At 41.7% G+C, this 24,504-nt stretch overlaps 1 protein-coding gene across 2 annotated transcripts in view; it reads left to right on the top strand.

The window, feature by feature from the left end:
• The window catches only part of SCARB2 (scavenger receptor class B, member 2), a 60,375-nt gene that overhangs the window by 10,233 nt on the left and 25,638 nt on the right, over positions 1-24,504 (top strand). The window contains exons 2-3 of one of the 2 annotated variants that reach the window (XM_011966204.1): positions 8,899-9,056; positions 23,554-23,701. In XM_011966204.1, the coding sequence (XP_011821594.1) occupies positions 8,899-9,056; positions 23,554-23,701 (306 nt within the window). The remainder of the gene's footprint in view (positions 1-8,898; positions 9,057-23,553; positions 23,702-24,504) is intronic. The other variant, XM_011966205.1, reaches the window with a different exon arrangement.

Genomic DNA, 24,504 nt, shown 5'->3' with positions numbered 1-24,504 from the left:
TGATCCGCCCGTCTCGGCTTCCCAAAGTGCTGGGATTACAGGCGTGAGCCACCGCGCCCGGCCTATGTTTAAGTTTCTATCTGGTAGCTGCTTTTTTCCCTTTAGGTCATCAGTTTTCAAACTTGGCTGTACATTTGTAATCACCTAGAAACTTTCAAAAATAAGTTAGTGGGTATTTTGTAGCGGGAGGTTTTTTGGGGATTGCCATTCCACCATATTGTCCTTTTTGTAATTTATAAACAAAGTAACAGTCCACCCATGAGCTAGCATTTGAATCTGAACTATCAGCACTCATTAGTTAAAACTATGACAGTTGCAAAATCAAAATGAGTTAAGCAACAGTGACATAAATAAATAAATGCCAATACATTTTTACTGAGTTAAAATAAGGTGAGGGAATAAGAGTAGAATGTTAATGGCAGTTTATTTCTTTTATGTAAACAGTGGAAATTACTTAAATTACTGCAAGAGTCTGAGTTGGGTTTGCTTCATTTCAGGGAGCAATTTTCAAAAACAAAGCAAAGCAATTTGTGTTTTGCCATTTGATGAGTTTTATTAATCTGGAGTCCAGTATGCAATTAGGCCAATACCATCCATACACAATTAGGCCAAGTTCTCCAAGTTGGTCTGCATTATCTCTGGATGAATTTAGACTGTGCAGATGGCAACGTGGATGCTTAAGTTGCGTTTAATTATTAAGTAGCACTTTACTGACCTTAAAGAACAACCAGTAGTGCTCTTGAGTCCTGAAACTTTCCTTAAAAGTCTTACTGATTCCCATGAAAGCCTAATGGATTCCCTGAGTGCTTATTTTTATCATTTGGAAGTGACTTACATCAGGACAGTTGGTTTAACCACTCATGGTGTTGCCTTCCCAAAAGATTGCTGTCAGGCTGACTTGGGTTGTGGCTGTATTAAGTCATGTCAGTGTTCAGCAGTCAAGTTAATCCAGCCTGCATCTGTTCCTTCATCTGCAGGTCAGGTGTCAGCCTGGCCAGCGACTCTGTGTTCACTACACACAGCGCGGAGAGGCTGTTCTCAGTTCTGCCTCTGACCAGCCTTCTGTGTACCCAAATGGAAGGAAGCTTATGCTGGGAAAGATTCTTTTACTTTTGTTTTAAAACAGTCTCACTTCATACATGGTAAAAACTATTACGCTTCTCCAGTAATTCAAGAAATGCAAGTTCAAACAAGAAGATGCTATTTTGCCACTACTAAAGAAGCAAAGATTTCTGAAAACCTTAAACACCGATATTGGGATGGATATGCTGAAATGGTTGCTCATACACTGCTTTCCGGAGCAACTTGTTGATATTTAAAAGCTCATGAGTTCATGAAAACTTGTTGTCCCTAGAACCGATGATCCCAATCTAGGAGTCTATTCTAAGAAATTATTCACTGATTTGGGCGGGGTGTGGTGCCTCACGCCTGTAATCCCAGCACTTTGGGAGGCCGATGTAGAGTCCAGCCTGGCCAACATGGTGAAACCCCATCTCCACTAAAAATACAAAAAGTAGCTGGGTGTGGTGGTGTGCACCGGTAATCCCAGCTACTCCAGTGACTGAGGCATGACAGTCACAAGTTGCAGTGAGCCAAGATTGCACTACTGCACTCCAGCCTGGGTGACAAGAGCGAGACTCTGTCTCAAAAAAAAAAAAAAAAAAACTCACTAATTTGGACGAATATATTCAAGAACATTTACTTCAGCATGAAAACAACACAAATTTCCTGTAGTAAAAGAATGATTAAATAAACTGATTTAGTATATTTTATAAAATAATATAGTAGATTAATATACAGACATTAAAATAACAGTTTCAAAAACTGTTTAATAACAAGGATAATCATAAAAGATGAGTGAAAAAATGATACAATACATATGATCTCAATTTTGTTTAAAATACACATATGTATGACTAGATCAGAGGAAAGTAAACCCATATGTTAATAACTATGATGTGGGTTACAGGGGATTTAAATTTTCTTCATTTTACTTTCTTCATTATCCAAATTTTCTGTGACAAATACGATGGAATGGGTAGGGAGTGGATGGAATAACATTTACCTGATTAAAAGTAACAACAGCTGGGCACGGTGGCTCACACCTGTAATCCCAACACTTTGGGAGGCCGAGGTGGGCAGATCACCTGAGATCAGGAGTTTGAGATCAGCCTGACTAACATAGTGAAGCCCTTTCTCTACTAAAAATATAAAATTAGCTGGGTGTGGTAGTGCGTGCCTATAATCCCAGCTACTCAAGAGGCTGAGGCAGCAGAATAGTTTGAACCCAGGAGGCGGAGGTTGTGGTAAGCCAAGATCATGCCACTGCACTCCAGCCTGGGTGACAGAGTGAGACTCCCTCTCAAAAAATAAATAAATAACTGAATAAATAAAAAATAAAGTAGCAACAATCAGTAGCCTCATTTGTGAATAGAAATTGGAGGCAACACATGACTTTTCTACACATTTGTAGTAATGTTATCTGCTACTTTAAACATCTCTTCTAATATGAATATAGAAATTTCTGTAGATTGATAATTTATCATGACATCTAGGTATTTTTCCCTTCGATAAATGTGATATTTTATTGCTTACAAGTCTAGTTTGTTCTGTGTTATCTCAAGGAGTTTTTAGAATTCACCAATAAAATGAGAAGGTAGGAAATCTTGTCTACTGTTATATCTCTAATACCTAGAACAGTGGCTGGCACAAAGCAATTGCTAAGTTAATATTTGTGGAAAGAATGAAAGAGTTTCATCAGTTTTAAGGTTGTGAAAATCCTATGCTATACTTGCTATGAAAAAGGATATTATAATAAATTTATTAAAACCAAAATTGCTAAAGACAGATCTAACAGACTTAGAACTAATGTTTGTGTGCCTTTGGCATATTAATTATGCATAAAAATAGACCCTGCTAATTCCAAACTAGTCTTAACCATTTATGAAAGGAGGCCAAAATGTCTCCTTGAAAAATAATATTTGCAGCTAAGAAAGTTACTATCTCTTCTTGATTCTGCAGTACTGAAATTCAGACTTTATTTATGCAGATCACCTTTCTCACATATTATTTAGAATATGCGGCATTTTGCCACACTGAAGACTTTACGAAGAACTAGGTAAACAGCAGAAGATGAATGCCTGGCACAGCATTGTGCTATACGCTACAGTATCATTTGTTTCTTCATTAATTATTTATTGTGTCCCTTCTGTGCCAGGTAAATGCTATTCCAGCCACTCCCTACCCATTCCATCATATTTGTCACAGAAAATTTGGATAATGAAGAAAGTAACCTTGTTATGTGCTGGGGATCCATGAAAAAGATACAGTCCTTAGTATCAGACCCAGTCTGATACTAAAGACTAAGAAACACATTTTCCTTATAAAACTTGTGAAGTTTCGTGAAAGCAGAGAGAAAACACACAGCCCAGAGGGGCCTTCTGAGAGATGGCACTTCTGTATTGAGCCCTGAAGCCCAAGTAGAAGTGAACCAGGTGATGAGGGCCCTGCAGAGACTTCTGGGTGAAGGGCAGTGAGTGACTCAGACCAAGGCCCTGGCTGAGAACTTGTATGGTGGGTGCTAGGTAACAGTAGATGGTTGCGTGCTGCTGGTGCATAAAGTGCCTACCAGGAAATGACAGCGACAGGTGATGCAGTTGCATCAGATCACAACAGGTCAAGGACTGTGGACTTTATCCTTTGAGCAGGGCTGGAGTATCTGTTCCATTAGGCACTTGTGACAGGCTTCTCTGAAGGCTGAGGTGGATGAAGCGTTTAAAAGGACAAAGGCTGGAGAGAGGGAGACCAGTTAGGAGCCTACATACAGCATTGTCACAGTCCAAGCCAAGGATAAAATGTGCCTTGGGGTAGAAATGGGGAAGAGGAGGAGGTGAAATAAGCAGGACTTAGTGATCAACTAGGGGAGAAAATCCTGAGTCCATTTTGGTCATGTTGTCTTGGAGCAGCCTGTGAGATGTTCGGATGGGGGAATTTTGTCACTGATCCATGCCACTGGAAGGATCTAAATCGTTTTAGGCATAAGCTGTTTGTTAGACTGAATTACTGGGTCTTCCACGTTTTTCATTCCCTGTTACATGCATGTTGGTTTTGTGTCCTTAGCTAAATTTCTTCTTAAAGACAGGGCCTATGCCTGTTTGCAGGGCATAGTCCGGGCACATAGGAAGCTCTCAGTAGGTACCTATTGGCTGATTAACTGAAAAGTATGTTTTTCAGTCCAAATTATTAATTTAAGCTGTTGACACTGCGAATTCAGCATATAACTTGATTATTTTCCAGTATTTTTGTTTTAGTGGTAGTGCCACAGTATTGTGCATGGAAAAATTCTTTATGTTCGTCTTGGTTAAAATTAATAAGCAACAGTTACATTGTGACTCCACAGTGCCACTGTTAATATCTAGAGTCACACTGTAAAACTGATTTAAGGCCTTATGCTGCTTTTTCATTTAGTGTAACTAAGAAGACTCAGCTGATTACAAGGTTTGTCTGGTGGCTGTCACCACCACAGCAGAACCCTCAGTAAGGAGGATCAGTTGTTCCCAAGCCATGGCTTTCTGTTCAGATTGGCAAAGGGCGCTTTTGAGGGGTACACTAGCTCATTGTATCTGGCGGAATGAATGACTTCCTGTGCCAGACAGTCCGCGGTCTTGAGGCTGAGGTTATTATTTGTTAGTTTCTCAGGCCTTCCTTTGCCGAGTAAGCTCCTGGGAGTGCACACTTGAATGCCCTGAGGATCAGAAATAGAAGGGGCAGAAATTAAAAGTTTAAGTCAAAACAGAGCCCTCTCTGGACCATCTTGTGGCAGGAGGTTGAGGTGCTTTCTTTGGACACATTAGCATACTGGGACTGCACGGCCACCTGGAAACTCTGGAGTTAAACTCTCCCTTTCCCGGTTCCTCACCTGTGGGCTCCTGACCAGGAGCTGACCGTGACCTCACACAGCTGTCCTAGTTTCCTTTCCTCCAGATGGCGGGGGTGACACTCCAGGAAACCCTGAGAGTTCAGGGTCCAACTTATGGCTGCTCCATAGTTTCACTGTCCCTCTGGGGCTAGAGTTGCCAAATAAAATAAAATACAGGACACCCAGTTAAATTTGAATTTCAGATAAACAACAAATAACGTTTTAGTATGAGTCTGTCTTGTGTGATATTTCGATTTAGTCCGATGTATCAGTTGTTAACATCCTGCCATATTTACTTTATCTCTCTGGTGCACTTTTTCTTGAATTATTTGAATGTAAGTTATAGATATCACACACTTTGTTCCTAAATCCTTCAGCATGCATCTCCTATGAATAAAAGCATTTTTGACGTAGCCCATGCAATATTTGGGACATAATCATATTATAAAATTATTTGTTGTTTATCTGAAATTCAAATTTAACTGAGTATCCCAGGTTTTATTTGCTAAATCTGCCAACTCTACCCTCAGGGTGCCATAGGGTGGCAGCCGCTGCATGGGTGAGCAAATCTGCAGACTTGGACTTGGTCAGATTTCATTTCACTTACTGGCTTTGTGACTTGGGACAGCCAGTGCCACCATTTCTTTGTTTGCAAAATGGGGATTTTAATTTTGTAGTGTCATTGTAAAACTCAGAGATAATGTACATTGTAAAGCCCCTAGCATAGCACCTGACTTTAGCAGACTCATAGTAAATTGCAGCTGGGGTGGTAGTAATGGTAACTGAATGGTAACTGTCATTTTCTGAGCTGAAAGTGAGAAAATAAAAATAAAGACACAACTGTTTTAGAAACGTTGGCAGCTGTATTTACAACTTCCCTCTGTTCTTTCATTCCCCATCTCTCTTCCTACTTAGTGCATTCGTGTGAGCATGCACGCGCGCACACGCACACACACACACACTCTCTCTCTCTCTCTCTCTCTCTCTCTCTCTCTCTCTCACTCACTCTCCAACACATGATCTACTCTGGGATTGACAGAGAGTTTCCTGACAAACATCCAGCTTGTAAGGTGGAGGAAAGGAGACACATGAAAGGATCAGGAAAAGCCACCACTCTTGAGGGCAAGATGTGAATGGAGTAAAAGGGGCTATGAGGATTTGTCTGAGTGCCGGTGACTCAGCTAAGAAGTGGCCAGGCAGAGAAGGGCCGTAGGGGTGGAGGCAGACAGAGGAGAAGCCCCGCTGTAACACAGTCTGGGTTGGTTGTGACTCTGGCATGCTGTCAAGGACTGTTTTTATTGTTCTTGTTAGTTTTTCATTTGCTTTGTTTCATTAAGAAGTCAAATGTACTAAATGTTTATTTCTACCCTAAAGGTTGAAGGAACAAGTTCAAGTCACACTGTTTACACATGTCAGAACAACCGGGTTTACCTTTCCTTCTGGTAACCCCCTGTTTCTGGAAACCCTTTTACTTGTCTTTAGATTTATGGTTGCCTAAAAGCTGGACGCCAGCCCAGCAAGATAAACCCGGGAGGTTAGCCATCTGTTCATTTCTGTTTGCTGACTCTTTCAGGGTTCCTAATTCTGAGGTGATTTTCTTCACATGAGCAAATAAATGAGATCTCAAGTCCTTTCTCACTGGAAACTTCACACACTATGATGCTTGTCAGGAAAAATTAGGCAGGAATACAGAGTGCTCACTCAACTGTCCTGACAGTCACAGGAAGGGAAGTGCAGTAGAGCCGAGAGTGGGGGCGGGGCAGCTGCTCCTGGGCCTTTGCAGCAGAGCGGACCGCAGCTGAGGCAGCATCAGGCTCGCCTTTGTTTTGCAAGAACAGAGGAAAGCCAAGATGAAGTGGGTTCTCTTTGTGTGCACTCCTTCTCCCTGCCTTAGGGTCTATCCATAACATCCTATAGAATCTGAGTTTCTTAGATTTTCACTTAAAAAGAAAAAGGTAAGGGAACTTTTTTTTTCCTGCTTACAGAAGTACTTTATTTCTGTTGTAAAAATCCAAACAAAAGCAACAGTGAATGGAAGACTCCTAATCCAGATGTGAATTATAACTGATACAAATTCTCAACACTCAAAGTTCACATTTTGGTTTATTTGCAATCTGTGCTTTTATATTATTTTTGTATTTCAGTCGTTTTTACTGTAAAAATACAAGGCTTTTCTCCATTAACAGATAGAGGACTGTTGGGAATACCAGGTGTCAGGTTTCTGTTAACCTCAGGCACTGTATTTATCAGGCCTCTGCTGCCATGGTGAGTGACAAGTAACTCCTCAGTCTCGTTGCTTGTAACAATAATATGTGGGTGTGCAGGCTGGTTGCAGTTTGGGCTCAGCTGGCTCAGTGGAACGAGGCTTGACCCCAGGTTTCTGGTTAGCTTTAGGACTAGTCTACACATCTCCATTTTAGAACCTAGGCTGAAGGATCAGCAGCTACCTGTGGCCTGCTCTTCTCTTTTCCGAGGGTGGCAACTCCGAGATGGCAGATAGAAACTTGCTGTGCATCTTAAGGCCTTAGCTCCAAATTGATGCACTGTCATTCCACCCACATCCTGTTGGCCAAATCTCGTCACTTGGCCTAACCTGAAGTCAGCGAGGCAGGAAGAATACTTCACTCTAGGGGAGCCATGGTGTATTAATTTGCTAGGGCTTCCCAAACAAATACAACAGACTGGGTGGCTTAGGCAACAGAAATTTGTCTCATAGTTCTGGATGCTAGAAGTCTGAGATCAAGGTGTTGGCAGAGTTGGTTTCTTCTGAGGCCTGTCTCCTTGGCTTGTGGAGGACCGTCAGTTCCACATGTTTTCACGTGGCCTTCCCTCTGTGCTTCTCTGTGTCCCAGTTTCCTCCTCCAGTTAGGACATCAGTCGTATTAGATCAGGGCCTACCCTCATGACCTCATTTAACCTTCATCAGCTCTTTAAAGACCCTGACTCAAAATACAGGCACATTGTGAGGTATTGGGGATTAGGACTTCAGCTTAGGAATTTAGAGTATGGGGGGCATTATTCGTCCTATAATGCAGAACAGGGGGGGAATGTGCAGGAGGGATTGTGTGCAGAGTTCAGTCTCTGTTGTCAGCTAACCTCAGTAAGGCTAGGCCTCCTGGTTTTTGAAGCAGGGATAGGCAATTCCATTTTAGGGTTTTTGGGGATCCAATAAGAAAATACATTTAAAGCGCCTGGTGGTGGAGGTAGTAGGGATGGATGTGGTTCGACTTGAAATGGAAGGACCAAAACTGGCCTTCTTGGGCCCTTCCCCTTGTTCTTCTCTCATCTGGGCAAACTGGGAGTACTTTTCAGAATTGCTTAACTTCTACAGAAGATACACCATCCATGGAATCTTCAAAAATAACAAAGCCAGCAGGCCCTTTAGGCACTCAGTCTGTGGCCTAGGTTTTGGTAACACTATGCTTCATGCTTCTGCCCATGTGCTGTCTTTAGTACCCTTCTTTTACAATTATTAATTAATTAATTAATTTTGAGACAGAGTCTTGCTATGTCACCCAGGCTGGAGTGCAGTGGCACGATCTTGGCTCACTGCAACCTCCACCTCCCAGATTCAAGCAAGTCTACTGCCTCAGCCTCTTGAGTAGCCAGGATTACAGGCACATGCCACCACACCTGGCTGATTTTTTGTATTTTTAGTAGAGACGGGGTTTCCCCATGTTGACCAAGCGCAAACTCCTGACCTCAAGTGATCTGCCCGCCTTGGCCTCCCAAAGTGCTGGGTCACCAGGCCCAGCCCCTTTACAAATATTTATCGAAGGCCTTCTCTGACTTATTAGAACTGTGGGCTCTATTGGTATAAGATATGGCCCTATTCTCAGGAGACTGCAGTTGAATGCCTGTGAAATGATTAAAATAGTGATCTAGGAGGTCAGAATAGGGGGGCGTCCCTTCCTCTGCTTCTTGGGTTTAAAGCCAACTACTACCTTACATTTTTGTAAATCTTTTGGTTTTCTTCCTAGAAAATTGTGTTAAGGAATGGTACCGAGGCCTTTGACTCCTGGGAGAAGCCCCCTCTGCCTGTGTATACTCAGTTCTATTTCTTCAATGTCACCAATCCAGAGGAGATCCTCAGAGGGGAGACCCCTCGGGTGGAAGAAGTGGGGCCGTACACCTACAGGTAAGTCTTGATCGCCTCCTGTCTTGCAAGAAATACAGAGTGACCCCAATATGGCCTGCATCCTTACCTCTTCCCAAGAGCAGGGCTCCAGGGCTGTGTGGGAGCACAGTTCCTGATTTCTTTGTCTGAAACGCTGCTGATGTTTTGTATGTGTGTGTGAAACCTCAGCAGAGAATGGCTTTGTGGACTGGGCCAAGTCTCAGCATGTTGTATTTTGAAGTGCGGCGGTTTCCTCCTGAGTTGGCAGACTGTGATTATTAAACCATGAAGAGTTACTCCTTACCCTGATGCTTTTAAGGTTGCCCCTTGATATTCTTTTTTTATTTTTTTTTTAAGAGACAAGGTCTGGCTTTGTTGCCCAGGCTGGAGTGCAGTAGAGCACTCATAGCTCACTGCCACCTCTAACTCCTGGGTTCAAGTGATCCTCCTGCCTCAACCTCCCTAGTAGCTAGGATTACAAGTGTTCACCACCCACACCAGATAATTTTTTTTTTTGTAGAGATGAGGTCTTGCTATTTTGTCTAGGCTGGTCTTGAACTCCTGGGCTCAAGTGATCCTCCCACCTCAGCCTCCCAAAGTGTTGGGATTACAGGCGTGAACATCACCACGCCCGGCTACCTTGATATTCTTAAGTGACTTTTAGGGTCTCCCTCCATTTCCATTCCCCACATAACTAGTTTTAAAGCAGTTCCAGAATTTACTGTTGTCTGGGACAGATCTTTCTGTTTCTTACCCACTCCTTTTCTCCACCCATCCTGGGTATAAGCAATAAGCAAGTAGCAGTGTCTGTTAGAGTCTTTGCTGGTGACCACCAGTTTCAAACACTGGGGAATCAGGATCCCTTTAGTCATTTTTAAATGATTAGTAGAGGGAGATGCTTGAATGAGAGCATTTTCTCTGTTGCAATCTTCCCCTTTTCCCTATTATAATACCTTCTCCCTCCCCCATACAATAATCTTTCTAATAAAGTCTCTCCTTACCAAATTAGAAAACAAATTAATAGAGGAAGCAGACAACAGGATCTTTCTTTTTCAGAACTGCTGAATGATCAAAATGCCTCATAATTCTGTTGTAATCGATTGCTCAATAAATTATTGCTGACTGATTCATGTGTTATGAATCAGTACTAATCCTAGTTCCTTCTTGGGTGCTCATGCTCTGACTCTGGAGTCAGATGACCCATTTTGACCATGCTTCCATTTCCTTATCTATAAAATGGGGATACAAATAGGACCTCCTTCACACGATTGTTATGAAGATTGAGTCAATGAGTCATTATGTACAAAGTGCTTAGACTAGTGCCTAGCACATAATTAGTGACACTTAAGTGTTTGCTCTTACTATTAGTTGGATTAGGCTATTTTTGCATTGCTATAAAGAAATACCTGAGTCTGGGTAATTTATAAAGAAAAGAGGTTTAATTGGCTCACGGTTCTGCAGGCTGTACACACATGGCATGCTGGCTCTGCTTGGCTTCTAGGGAAGCCTCAGGGAGCTTTTACTCATGGCAGAAGGCAAAGCAGGAGCAGGCACGTTACATGGCGAAAGCAGGAGCAAGGGATGAGGAGGTGCCACACTTTACAACAACAAGATCTCGTGAGAACTCACCCACTGTTGTGAGGACAGCACCAAACCATGAGGGATCCTCCCCTATGACCCAAACACCTCCCACCTGGCCCTACCTCCAACACGGAGGATTACAGTTCAACATGAGATTTGGAGGGGACATCCAAACTGCATCATTCCACCCCTGGCCTCCAAATTTCATGTCCTTCTCACATGTCAAAATATAATCATCCCTTCTCAATAGTCCCCAAAGTCTTAACTCATTCTAGCATTAACTCAAAAGTCCTAAGTCCCAAGTCTCATCTAGAGATGAATTCCTTCCACCTGTAATCCTGTAAAATCAAAACAAGTTATTTCCTTCCAAGATACAATGCAGGTATCAGCATTGGGCAAACATTCCCATTTGAAAAGGGAGAAATTGGCCATAAGAAAAGGACTACAGGCCCCAAGCAAGTCTGAAACCCAACAGGATAGTTATTAAATCATAAAGCTCCAAAATCGTCTCCTTTGACTTCATGTTTCATATCCAGAGCACACTGGTGCAAGTGGTGGGCTCCCAAGGCCTTAGGCAGCTCCACCCCTGTAGTTTTTTTATGCTGAGATTGCAAGCTGATGGTGGCTCTACCATTCTGGTGTCTGGAGGATGGTGGCCTTCTTCCCACAGCTCCACTAGGCAGTGCCTCAGTGGGGACTCTGTGTGGAGCCTTCAGCTCTGCATTTCCCCTCCTCACTGCCTTAGTAGAGGTTCTCTTGAGGGCTCTGCCGTTGGAGCCATTTTCTGCGGGGGCACCCAGGCTTTCTCATATGCCATCTGAAATCGAGGTGGAGGATGCCAAGCCTCTTTCACTCTTGCACTCTGTATTCCTGCAGGCTTAACATCACATGGAAGCTGCCAAAGCTTATAGCTTGCACCCTCCAGAGGAATGGCCCGAGCTGTGCCTGCACCGCATGGCTGGAGCTGGAGTGTCTGGGATGTGGGAAACAGCACAGGGAAGTGGTGACCCTGGCCTGGTCCCTGAAACCACTCAGTTCTCCTAGATCTCAGGGCCTGTGATGGAAGGGGCTGCCTCAGAGATCTCTGAAATGTTTTCAAGGCCTTTTCCCCATTGTCTTGACTATCAGCACTTGGCTCCTTTTTAGTTATGCAAATCTTTTTAGCAATGGTTGCTCTACAGCCTGCTTGAATTTATCTCCCCACAAAAATATTTTGTTTTGTTTTGTTTCTGAGACAGGGTCTCAGTCTGTTGCCGGGCTGGAGTGTGGTGGCATGATCATGGCTCACTGAAGCCTTGACCTCCTGGGCTCAAGGGATCCCCCTGCCTCAGCCTCCCAAGTAGCTAGGCCTATAGGCAAGTGCCACCACATCTGGCTAATTTTTAACTTTTTTTTTTGAGACAGAGTCTCCCTATGTTGCCCAGGCTGTGGAAATGCTTTTTCTTTCTCTGCCACATGCCCAGGTTGCAAATTTCCCAAACCTTTATGTTCTGCTTCCCTTTTAAATATAAGTTCCAACTTTAAGTCATTTTTTCACTCCCACATCTGAGTGTAGGCTGTTAGAAGCATCTAGGTGACATCTTGAATGCTTTGCTGCCTAGAAATTTCTTCTGCCAGGTATCCTATATCATCACTCTGAAGTTCAAATTTCCACAGATCCCTGGGGCATGAACGTGACAGTGACCAAGATCTTTGCTAAGGCATAACACATGTGAACTTTGCTCCAGTCCCAGTAAGTTCCTCATTTCCATCTGAGACCTTTTCAGCCTGAACTTCACTGTCAGCAATTTGGTGACAATCATTTAATCAGTCTCTAAGACATTCCAAACTTTCCCTCATCTTCTTGTCTTCTTCTGAGCCCTCCAAACTCTTCCATTCTCTACCCATTACCCAGTTCCAAAGCTGCTTCCACATTTTTCAGCTATCTTTATAGCAATATTTGACTCTCAGTACCATTTTTCTATGGTACTGAGAGTACCATAGAATGGTTGTTCTTACATTGCTATAAAGAAATACCTGGCTGGGTGCGGTGGCTCATGCCTGTAATCCTAGCATTTTGGGAGGCCAAGGTGGGTGGATCACTTGAGGTCAGGAGTTTGGGACCAGCCTGGTTAACATGGCAAAACCCCACCTCTACTAAACATACAAAGATTAGCCTGGCATGGTGGTGCCTGCCTGTAGTCCCAGCTAGTCAGGAGGCTGAGGCAGGAGAATTGCTTGAACCTGGGAGGCAGAGGTTGCACTGAGCGAGAACATGGCACTATACTCTAGCCTGGGTGACAGAGCAAGGCCCCGTCTCAAAAAAAAAAGAAGCAAGAAAGGAAGGAGGGAGGGAGGCAAGGAAGGGAGGAAGGGAGGGAAAGAAAGAAACGACTTGAGACTGGGTGGTTTACTTAAAAAAGAAGTTTAAAATTAGCCTACAGTTCCACAGGTTCTACAGGAAGCATGATGCTGGCATCTGCTTGGCTTCTGGGGAGGCCTCAGGAAACTTACAATCATGGTGGAAGGAAGAGGGGGAGCAGGCGTGTCACATGGCCAGAGCAGGCGCAAGAGAGGGGAGAGGTGCCACACTTTACAACAACCAGATCTCGTGAGAACTCACTTACTATCACGAGGACAGCACTAAGCCATGAGGAATCCTTCCCATGACCCAAACACCTCCTACCAGGCCCCACCTACAACATTGGGGATCATATTTCAACATGAGATTAGGAGGGGACACCAAAACTATATTATTGGTCTTTGTGGATTAATTGTTTTAGTCTGTACAAGTCAATATGTAGAATTATAAAGATGAACCCTGTTGCTATATGAAGAAATCTAAGAAAATACGTGGGTCCTCATTTTAAAAAGCCATTTTGTATGTGTTTTATGCCTGAGGAAACATTGTGTACTGGGTAGAGAAAGTTTGTATTTCAAGCTCTCCCACTGGCGACAATTAGAAGTTGAACCAGGATCAGTATCTAAGTGTCCCATTGTTTGTTGTTGTTGTTATTTTTAAATGAAGTTCCTTAAGATGTGATGGAGACTCTGCAAACTATCCAAAATAGTGTCATTCCAACATGTTACCAATATTTAGAATTATTAATGAGACACTTTACAATCTTTTTTATACTATTTTTGAAATCCTGTGTGCATTTTACACTTATAGAACATTTCATTTCAGACTAGCCACATTTTGAATGTGCAATAGCCATATGTGGCTAGTGGCTACCCTATTAGACAGCATAATTCCAACCATATTCCCATGATTTTTTTTTTTTTTTTCTTTTTTTTTTGAGACAGAGTCTCATTCTGTCTCCCAGGCTGGAGTACAGTGGCACGATCTTGGCTCACTGTAACCTCTGTCTCCCAGGTTCAGGTGATTCTTCTGCCTCAGCCTCCCCCGTAGCTGGAATTACAGGTGCGTGTCACCACACCTGGCCAATTTTTTGTATTTTTAGTAGAGACAAGGTTTCACCATGTTGACCAGGCTAGTCTCGAACTCCTGACCTCAAGTGATCCACCTGCCTCGGCCTCCCAAAGTGTTGGGATTACAGGCGTGAGCCACCGCGTTTGGCCACTCCCATGATTTATAAGCTCCCCAGACACACTACCTTGCCAATATTCATGCTGTTGCTGCAGTCAAGAATGAATTCCCCAGCGCTACCTCTCTTGACCTTCACATCTTACTTAGTGCAAATGCCATCTCTTGAGACTTGCCTGACTTGGGATACTCTCTCCCTGTTACATCTTATTTAAAATGTCAAGTAGACTGGGCACGGTGGCTCACACCTATAATCCCAGCACTTTGGGGGGTTGAGGCGGGCAGATCACTTGAGCTCAGGAGTTCAAGACCAGCCTGGGCAACATGGCAAAACCCCGTCTTTAACAAAAATACCAAAAATTAGCCAGGTGTGGTAGCATGTGCCTGTGGCCCCCAGCTACTTGAGAGGCTGAAGTGGGAGCGTCGCTTGAGCCTGGGAGGTGGAGGTTGCAGTGAGCTGAGATTGCACCGCTGCACTCCAGCCTGGGTAACAGATTAAGACCCCCATCTCAAAAAAAAAAAATGTGTCAAGTATACCACTTTATAGCAATTGTAAAGTGGTATGTTGATATGGTCTGGCTGTGTCCCCGCCAGCCAAATCTCAGCTTGAATTGTAGTTCCCATAATCCCCGCATGTCATGGGAGGGACCCAGTAGGGGGTAATATAATCATGGGGGCATTTACCCTCATGCTGTTCTCTTGATAGTGAGTTAGTTCTCACGAGATCTGATGGTTTTATAAGGGACTTTTTAAAAACCCCTTTTGGCCGGGTGTGGTGGCTCGTGCCTATATTCCCAGCGCTTTGGGAGGTCAAGGTGGGCGGATCGCTTGAGGTCAGGAGTTTAAGACCAGCGTGGCCAACATAGTAAAACCCTGTCTCTACTAAAAATATAAAAAAAAAAAATTAGCTGGGTGTGGTGGCACACACCGGCTGAGGCAGGAGAATCACTTGAACCTGGGAGGCAGAGGTTGTAGTGAGCCGAGATCACGCCACCGAATGACAGCCTGGGCGACAACGCAAGACTCTCTCAAACAACAACAACAACAACAAACAAGAAAAACCCTTTTGTTGGGCACTTCTCCTTTCTGCTGCCATGTGAAAAAGGACATGTTTGTGTCCCCTTCTGCCATGATTGTAAGTTTCCTGAGGCCTCCCCAGCCATGCTGAACTGTGAGTCAATTAAACCTCTTTCCTTCATAAATGACTCAGTCTCAGGTATGTTCGTATTAGCAGTGTGAGAACGGACTAATAAATACGTGCATCCATTATGACAGTGACTAAGTGCATTTTAATAATTGGCTTAGGTATCTGTCTTTCTTCCCAATGTACTGGAAGCTCCATGGGGTGCAGTGACCAAGTCCTTTTGTCTCTGACTGTCTACTGTTTAATGAATATTTGTGGAATATGTGAATTAAACATCTTCAACTGTGGTTTAAATTCATAGAACACATGTGGAAAAACTTTTTAACACTATAGGACACAATTATTAAAAAGTGTTTAAAAGTAATGACAAAAAATGTAGTTACTTTTTTGCACCTACCTAATAGCCGGAACCATAGGACTTAGTTCAGGAAACCCAAGTATAGGTTCAAGAAAGGGGAATCAGGCCCTGAAAATGAATGGCTTTGTTAGGAATATGCACATGTGCAGTGCAGGCTGCTAAGAGCTCCTTACAGGGCTAAGTGGGTCATGAGATCTGGGATTTATAGAAAAACATGGCTTTTCAGGGAGCTGTCCAAACCCTCTGTGGAGCCTGCTAGTCTCTACATGTGCCTTTTGCAGTCATTCACTGGATTTGATTTCTGTCACTTGTGGCTTTATGATGCTATTGTTTAGGCTGGATAAGACAGAACATTCCAGTAGCTCCTGCTCCAGTGTTTTCTCCCAACTGACTCAGCTGATTCCATCAATTATATGCCAGGGGGCCTGGGGCAAAGGAAGGGGAGGGCATGTAGCCCCTTTCGCCAGTTAGTATGGATTGGTGTGGTGGTGGGAAACCTCTGAGATGGGGAAGGGCCAAGCAGGGCTGTGGAAGTGGGCCCAACTCATCTGACACAGGATTTACAGTGGCACATTTCCCAAACCTTTCACATATTGGGGAGTTCAGAATAGTAATATTTTTGGAAAAAGACGATGGGCGTTCCAAATGTTGATAACAGCCAGTCAGTCTGTTTTAAGGAATGGAGTGTATTATTTACATTTTTGTAAAGCTACGGATTGAGCAGCCCTGGAACAGGTCTGTGAATACAAGGCTCAGTGTCAGTGGCCTCATGATCCTTTTGCTCAGGGACATATTTATATAAAATTTGTATCCAAGTCATGGTATCCCATGGCTTCTGCAGCCTTTTTGAGGTTTATTTTTTGTCTTGTCAGATACCTTTTTCTATTTTACCTACCATTTAACATTTCAAGGATTAAAAAAAAAAACAGTTTGTCTAAGGGCACTTCCAGTTAATTTTCATATTTCTAAGAAGTATTTGCTAAATTTACAATATCCCGTGAAATATCTTATTTTGGGGTTTCTTAGTTTTGCCATTTGGATTATTCATTTCTTTTTTAGGCTTGTATTATTTAAGAAGATGTAAGGGCTGTATCTTAAGTTATTTTATTATTCATTGATATCAAGTAATACTGGATTTTCAAATATCAACATATATAATGTATATAGCATTATCTTTAAGCGTGTAAACTATATATTATTAAAATTACACATATATATGTGTTCCATATATATAATCACTAAAGATCAACTTGAAAATGCAGTAAAGTTTTGAACAAAAATTACTATCCATGGCTTCACTGTCTGAAAAATAACCAATGCTAAGTAACATTTTAGTGGATATCTTCTCGGCCATTTTTCCATGGATGAGTTTTAGATGATTATCATACTATGTACATACACGTGTGCACATATAAAATATACATGTTTTTTATTCACCTAATGTTATAGCATAGGATTTTTCAATTTTATATTTTTGTCTTCATACAAATGAATTTTAATGATGATTATATTTTATAGAGTAAATGTATTACTACACCTAACTGTTCCTTTCCTGAACATGTAGATCCGTTTTCATTTTCTCCCCTGGTTACCACATGGATTGAATGTTCTGCCCATGTTTGCGAGCCAGTTGTGTTTCCACACTTTTAGTTCTTGTCCTTTGTTGATTTGCTTATCTGGGTTCTGGAACGTTCATGCCACTCTGTGAACTTTTTATGTTTCATTTGGGGCAACTGTTTTTCCATTGTTTGCCTTGTTAATTTGTAAAATATATTGTAGTCAAGTCTATTCTTTTTCAACATTTCTGTCGTGTCTGAGCTTTAAAAGTCTTTTACTCCCTTCAGTGGTTTGATGTTCAAGTCGATTTTCTTACAGTTCTATTTTTCCACATTTAATTTCTTCAGGATCTAAGTGTCTTCCTTGAAATTTAGCAAAGGCAGGAATTTTGTTTATACTGTCTAATTCTGTCCTGTTAACCCTTTAGTTCTTTAACCATCTCTGAGCCAAGCTGTATAAAAATTTTTTTTAACATAAAGAGATAATAAAAAATTTAGGAACAACATGATCATTGTTTCCATTATTATAGGAGAATGCTGTATCCTTTTTTCTAAACTTGCCTCACCTTTCTCTGATAGTGTTTTTAGATTGGTAGCTAAAATTGTGTGTGTTTTGCCAAAATAGAAACAGATTTTGAAAAAAAAATCCTTAAACTGCTCAGAAGTTAAAAAAAATAGAAAAAGATCTCTCATACCATCTTATCATGCACAAAAGGTTGTGACCAGGTATGTGTGAGTATTAAATGCATGTGGTACATTAGGTGCATGAGCCTAGGGGTCACTGCCTGGGAACAGGGAGACCAGGAAGATGTTTCCATCTTCAGGAATGAAACTATTTCTTGCACACTGTCAACAAGCGGGTGAGTCTTCTCCCGATCCTGCTCCTACCACTTCTTCTCAGTATCCTGCTTTGTATCTAGAGGTTGCTGCCTTTGGTTACCTGAGTGGGCAGGGTACTCAAAGTTAAGGGTAGGGGCTTCTCAGCCTGTGCCTTTGGCCAGCTCACCTTGCTTTCCCTCTTCTCCGTGGTCACCCTAAGATTGCAGTACTCTTTCCACATAGATGTGTTCATCACCCCAGCCTCGCCTGGATCTGTGATGGTCTTTTAAAGCGAGTCCTCCTCCTCCAGGACCACAGCTTTCTCACTCTTCACGTGGGAAGTGTTTTCATGCTGTGCTGCCCACCCTCGCCCTCCTGCTGCCTCTGCTGGAACGCCCTCTCCACCCTCCTACCTGCAGAAGCCCACTCTTTCCAGAATCAAGCAAAAGTGTCTCCTGCAGGAGTCCCCTTCCAGTTGCCATCCCTCCCTCCTCTGTATGCCCACAGCGCATTTACTGTGAGGGAGGTGGCCTCTGAAGGCAGCCTCCCATGCTCTACTGTGGATTCTTGGAGGACAAGAACCAGGACTTAATGTCGCACCATCTCGAGAGCTTAGCACAAGCCGTTGCACGTGGTATCAGTAGCTAATCCCTCCTAAGCAGCAGGTGTGCCAGGTAGTGTGATAACTGAATTTATGTGGATTTCATTCTCATAACAACCTACAAGGTGAGTACGTTATTACCTCCATTTTACAGATGAGGAAACTGAAGCACAGAAGCAGTAAGTAAGATGAAACCAGGGTTGAAAGTCAACCCTGCCAGCCACATCTCAGTCTAGTTTGTATCCAGTGTGTGCTTAATCACTTCTTAATAGTAATTCTCAACAGAGGATTAGGTGAATGAAGGAACCAATATGACTGAAAGATAATGATTCTATGATAGTATTATACGCATCCTATTTATCAAACACCTCTGAGGAATTAGACATACAGATGTTAATTTTCCACCTAATTCAAATTATTCCTTTTGATTTCTACTCCTTATCTCAGTCTGTTGTTTCTAAAATTATTTCTAAAACCAACCATGAATTTTCCTACCTGATTAAATAGTTCATGGAGCATAACTGAACCTTTTCTTAATGACAAGGACCATCATAGTAATTCACAAATGTTACACTATAGTCTGAGATTCATTAGCATCTATTAAATACCAGGGACCATGCCGGGTACTTTTAAGTATAGTTCCTTAATTGCCTAGGCCAAAAATTTGCTTTGTTTTTTGTTGTTGTTTTTGTTTTGTTTTTTCAAACTCTTGTTTGTATTTCTGAAAGTTCCTTTGGTCTTCTTTGATCTTGTAGGACAGTAACTGATCAATATGCCCCTCTCTGCAGGCACCAGCCTTGGCTTACAGAAAAGTTTGACTTTGAAATTTCCTTTCCTCCTCCATATGCCAATAAATTACTGTGAATTAACCTCTGTGTAAAATCAGGGAATAGCCTGGATGAGAGGTGAGGTCACCAGGATTCTTAACCTGGCCCTGACACTTTTGATTGGTCCTGAATCTACATATTCTTATCTATGAAAAGACTGAGTTAATGATTTCTAAGTGAAGGCTCTTTGGTTATCAGCAAAATAAACTACTTCTGGCTAATTTAAGTAAAAGGGGAATCTGTTTGGAGGCTATAAAGTAGGTTAACAGAATCAAGGAGAGCAGCTTGGAAGACAAAAGCAGGATGCAGGGCAGCTTTAAAGATCCAGGTCACGAGAATGTATTGATCACCACATCATGTGTTTGCCACCAGGGAGAATCCTGTCTGTTACTGAGTTTTCTTGTTTTTAAATTAAATTTTTTTTTTGGTAGAGACAAGGTCTTGCTCTGTTGCCCATGCTGGAATGCAGTGGCACGATCATAGCTCACTGTAACATCAAACTCCTGGGTTCAAGCCATCCTCCCACCTTAGCCTCCCAAGTAGCTGACACTACAGGTACATGTCACCACGCCTGGCTCTTTCACTGTGTTTTCTGTCTTGAGGCACTGTGCTCAGGATTCAGAGGCCAGAGGAAAGGAATTGGTTGAGCTTAGGTCCCGTAGCACCCTCGACCGATGGTCTTACACAGCTGTACAGTACAAGAGAGGAAAGGAAATCAGGGCTATTACCAGAAGAAAGGGGAATGGTTGTCTAATAAACGAAAAGTCTACTGCAAACACCGAACTTCAAGCTGTGTAAGTGTTTTAACATAGAAGTGTCTATCAGATTTTTTAATATATTCTTTGTAAACTGGAAGGGCGTGTAATTTATCATTTAGATTTGGCTTTGGTTAGAGGCATTTGTTAGAGGCATTAGCTGGTTTCATCCTCAGGCGTTTCTTAGGTACCTGTTAGGAGAGGTTGTCTCATACAGAGGGAGGAGCACCTTGTGCTAATGAGAAAGACGTGGGATCAAGTTCTGACTCTTCTGCCTGTGTTCTGTGTCCCCATCTGTGAAGTGGGGCAATACTACATGCTCTATTTGTACTACAGACTTGTAAGGATTCAATAAAATAAAATAAAATAATGTGGGTTAAACTCTTTGAAGAGATATGCAAGTGTCAGATATTTATAGGATTCACGGGCATAGCTTGGTACTTAGGGTGATATGATGTGTGATATGTGTATATGTGATATGAAGTGTGCTTCCTTCTATACACTTGACAGAGTATAGGATATAGACATGTGATATGATGAAATATGTATTTAGTCTTCCTCTATTTCCTGGCATACAGCTCCTAAAATCCTTGGAATCTCCTAAGTGATAAGTGTCTTTTTGTGTGCTAGTGAGTTGACTGATGACTGGCCACCTCTATGGCTCCTGGATACGAGCTGGTCCTGAAAGAAGAGGACAGGATTAGAGGGTTGGGACTTTTAGCCCCATCCCCCAACCTCCCAGGAGGGGAGAGGGGCTGAAAGTTGGGTTGATCACAAATGACCAGTGATATAATCAATCATGCCTATATAATGTAGCTTCCATAAAAAAACCAAAAGGACTGAATTTGGAGAGTTTCCAGAGAGCCAAACATGGGGATTCCTGGAGAATAGCGAGCCTGCGGAGGGCATGGAAGTTCTGAGCTCCTTCCCGTATACCTTGCCCAACGCATCTCTTCATCTGTGTACTTTGTAATATCCTTTATAATAAAATGTAAGTGTTTCCCTGAGTATTCTGGGCTGCTCTAGCAAATTAATTGAGCCCAAGCATGGGGGGATGGGAACCCCAATTTATAGCCATTAGTTTGGCAGCACAGGTAAAACAGCCTGGGGCTTTTGATTGGCATAGGAAGTGGAAGGCAGTCTCAACCTGTAGAGTCTGATGCCATGTCCAAGTAGAAAGTATCAGAATTGAATTGAATTGGAGGACACTGCAGAATTATTGGTGGGGAGAAAACACCACACACTTCATGATGACCAGAAGTCTCAGAAATCTTCTGTGTAAATTGTTACAGTATGAGAGCACAGAAAAAAATGGTTTGTTTTTTTCTACTGGAGAAGATACAAAGACTCATTTATTTTTATGCATTGTATGAAAGCATTTGTTTATTTTCTCATCTGTTTTTATTTTAAAATCTAGAAGGGATTTAAGAGGTATGAAGAGATATAATATACAGACGGTGCTTGACTTATGATGGTTCAACTTAAATGATTTTTTGACTTCGAAATGGTGTGAAAGTGATAATGTATTTGGTATGCCCCTCCAATGATGATAGAGTTACATCCAGATAAACCCATCGTAAATTGGAAAGATACTAAGTTGTTGAATCAAAAACAAACTTTCAACTTAGGATCTTTTCAACTTATGATGGGTTTATTGGGACATAACTCCATCATCACCGAGGAGCATTTTTACATACAAGTTTCAGCCTTCAGCTTACTTGCAGTCTGAGGCTACATGATAATTCTTTCACAATCTAAATGATGTCACTCAGAAGTTTATAATTGAATGCTAAAGACATGTACAGACATCCACAGGTGGGTAAGAAAAATCCCTGTGCTACTGTGGTTGGGAAAGGCCTCAGAGGAGGTGTGGGTAGCCCAGCTGGCCAATGCCTTCCTAACGTGTGCTCTTAAATTAGCTCTTCCAATAGAAATATTACATGAACCACGTGTGTAATTTAAGATTTCAAGATTTTCTAGTAGCCACATTTTTTAAAAAGTAGAAGGAAACAGGTAAAATTAATTTGAATAATATATTTTAATTTTACCCATTATTACTGAAATGGCATCATTTCAATATGTAATCAATATGAAAAACGGTTGGCACTGTTTTTGAAATTCTGTGTGTATTTTACACTTACAGCAAATCTCAATTCCAGTTAGCCACAGTTTAAGTGCTCAGTAGTCACATGTAATTAGTGGCTACCATGTCAGACATCATAACCCTAGCTGGTTTAGGAAGAAGGAAAGTTAAACAAAGGGAAAGAAACTAAAGTCACTGGAATTTATCGAACACCTACTATTTGTCGAACACCAGGCAGGGCTAGGGCTAGTGTGAGGCATTTGATGAACAAAAGATCAGATCCTGTTTTTATTTAAAATTTTGTTCATCATAAATTTTTGGCATAAATTTTGGTTTTAATAAATAGTGCATTAAAATATTTATCTTGATTACTACTTGTTTTGGCACCTCTTATATCACTCACACTGACTCTAGGCCCAGCCCTGGCACCAGGCACTTTCTAAGAACTTTCTAATGCTTCATTTGGGGGCACTAACTTGAACCAAACTGTGCTGTGTATCAGAAACAGAGACCGAGTGTGGTGGCTCATGCCTGTAATCCTAGCATTTTGGGAGGTCGAGGCAGGAGGATCACTTGAGTCCAGGAGTTCAAGACCAGCCTGGGCAATATAGTAAGACCTCATCTCTACAAAAAAATTAGCTGGGTGTGGTGGCATGCTTCTATACTTCTAGCTACTTGGGAGGCTGAGGTGGGAGGATTGTTTGAGCCCAGGAGTCTGAGGCTGCAGTGAGCTGTAGTCATGCCACTGCACTCCAGCCTGGGCAACAGAGCGAGACGCTATCTCAAAAAAAGAAACAGGAGTGAATTCCTGTAATTTACTAAGCTTTGGGCATTATTTTTTTAAATAAAATTTCAATTTAATTCAATTTAGAAACAAAAAGACATTGGTAAACAAACTGAAATTCAAACTAAATCTATGAACCAAATTGAAAATTTTGAAAATACTTCAGGACCAAACCATAACCCAGGAGAGAGTTCACTGATTTTGATTCCCTGGTCAAGGTGACCCTTGACTGTTGCACCTTTCTCATCAGGGAAGAAAAGAATGAAAACAAAGTTTTTGAGAAGACTCTATCCTAGGCCTCGTTTCCTTCCCACATTATAGCTTCAGTCTCCAGCTTCTTAAGGCTTAGTAGCTGCAGTCTCTGTATAATGTTATATTGGGAATGTTATACTGAAAATATAACTTTGATGCCGAAAGAAAGGAAAAGTCTTCCTTATTAAAGTGGTGCCTATTTTCAAATAAAACCCTTCTTTCTTTCTTTTAGGGAGCTCAGAAACAAAGCAAATGTTCAATTTGGAGATAATGGGACAACAATATCTGCTGTTAGCAACAAGGCATATGTTTTTGAACGAGACCAATCTGTTGGAGACCCTAAAATTGACTTAATTAGAACGTTAAATATTCCTGTATTGGTAAGTAGGCATTTTAATACCATTAATTTGGATTTTGGAAGAAAGGAAAAAGCTAAGTTAATGCTGTTTATGATTTTACATTTCGGAGCCATTAAGTTATGTTGAAATATACATATATAAAAAGAAAAATACTTTTTTTCTTCTTTTCTTTAAAGTGCATCTTGGACTTTTTTCTAAGATCTGTCAAATAAGGTCTTTTCAAATGATGACAAAATTCAGATTTTAGGATTTGTTTTCACAGTTTCTTCCTGTGTGTTCAGGATTAGCAATTGTGCAAATAAATATGCCCCTAGGAATTTTTGGTAGCTCATAATTTTAAAAATGTTTATTTGCCCCTTGTTTTCATTCAGAAATTCTATCAGTGAAATTTGTATACCATTTCTTACTTCAGATTTTTATGTTGGATTTGATATTCTCAAAATTCATAAATTGACAGCAGAAATCAATAGACTGGGCTGAGTACAGCTTACTGTGATTTCAGTGGGCTCTGTTTATAATGGTAATTCCACCTAATAATGACACCTATTCTACATCTATTCTATACTGAGACCCATGAGACGTTCTTTTTTTAAATTTAATTAATTAATTTATTATTAGTGTTTTTGAGACAGGGTCTTGCTGTGTCACCCTGGCTGGAGTGCAGTGGCTCCATCACAGCTCACTGAAGCTTCTACCTCCTGGGCTCCAGGGATCCTCCCATGTCGGCCAGGGACTCCAGGCGTGAACCACTGTTCCTGGCCCAGTAAACATTCTAATTCACCTACACCAACCCCTTCCGACTCTCCCACCCTAACCCCTAGGTG

Source organism: Mandrillus leucophaeus, unplaced genomic scaffold (assembly GCF_000951045.1).
Source record: "Mandrillus leucophaeus isolate KB7577 unplaced genomic scaffold, Mleu.le_1.0 Scaffold75, whole genome shotgun sequence".
NCBI lineage: Eukaryota > Metazoa > Chordata > Mammalia > Primates > Cercopithecidae > Mandrillus > Mandrillus leucophaeus.
The sequence above is the reverse complement of the archived record's forward strand: the minus strand, read 5'-3'. Positions and strand labels throughout refer to the sequence as shown.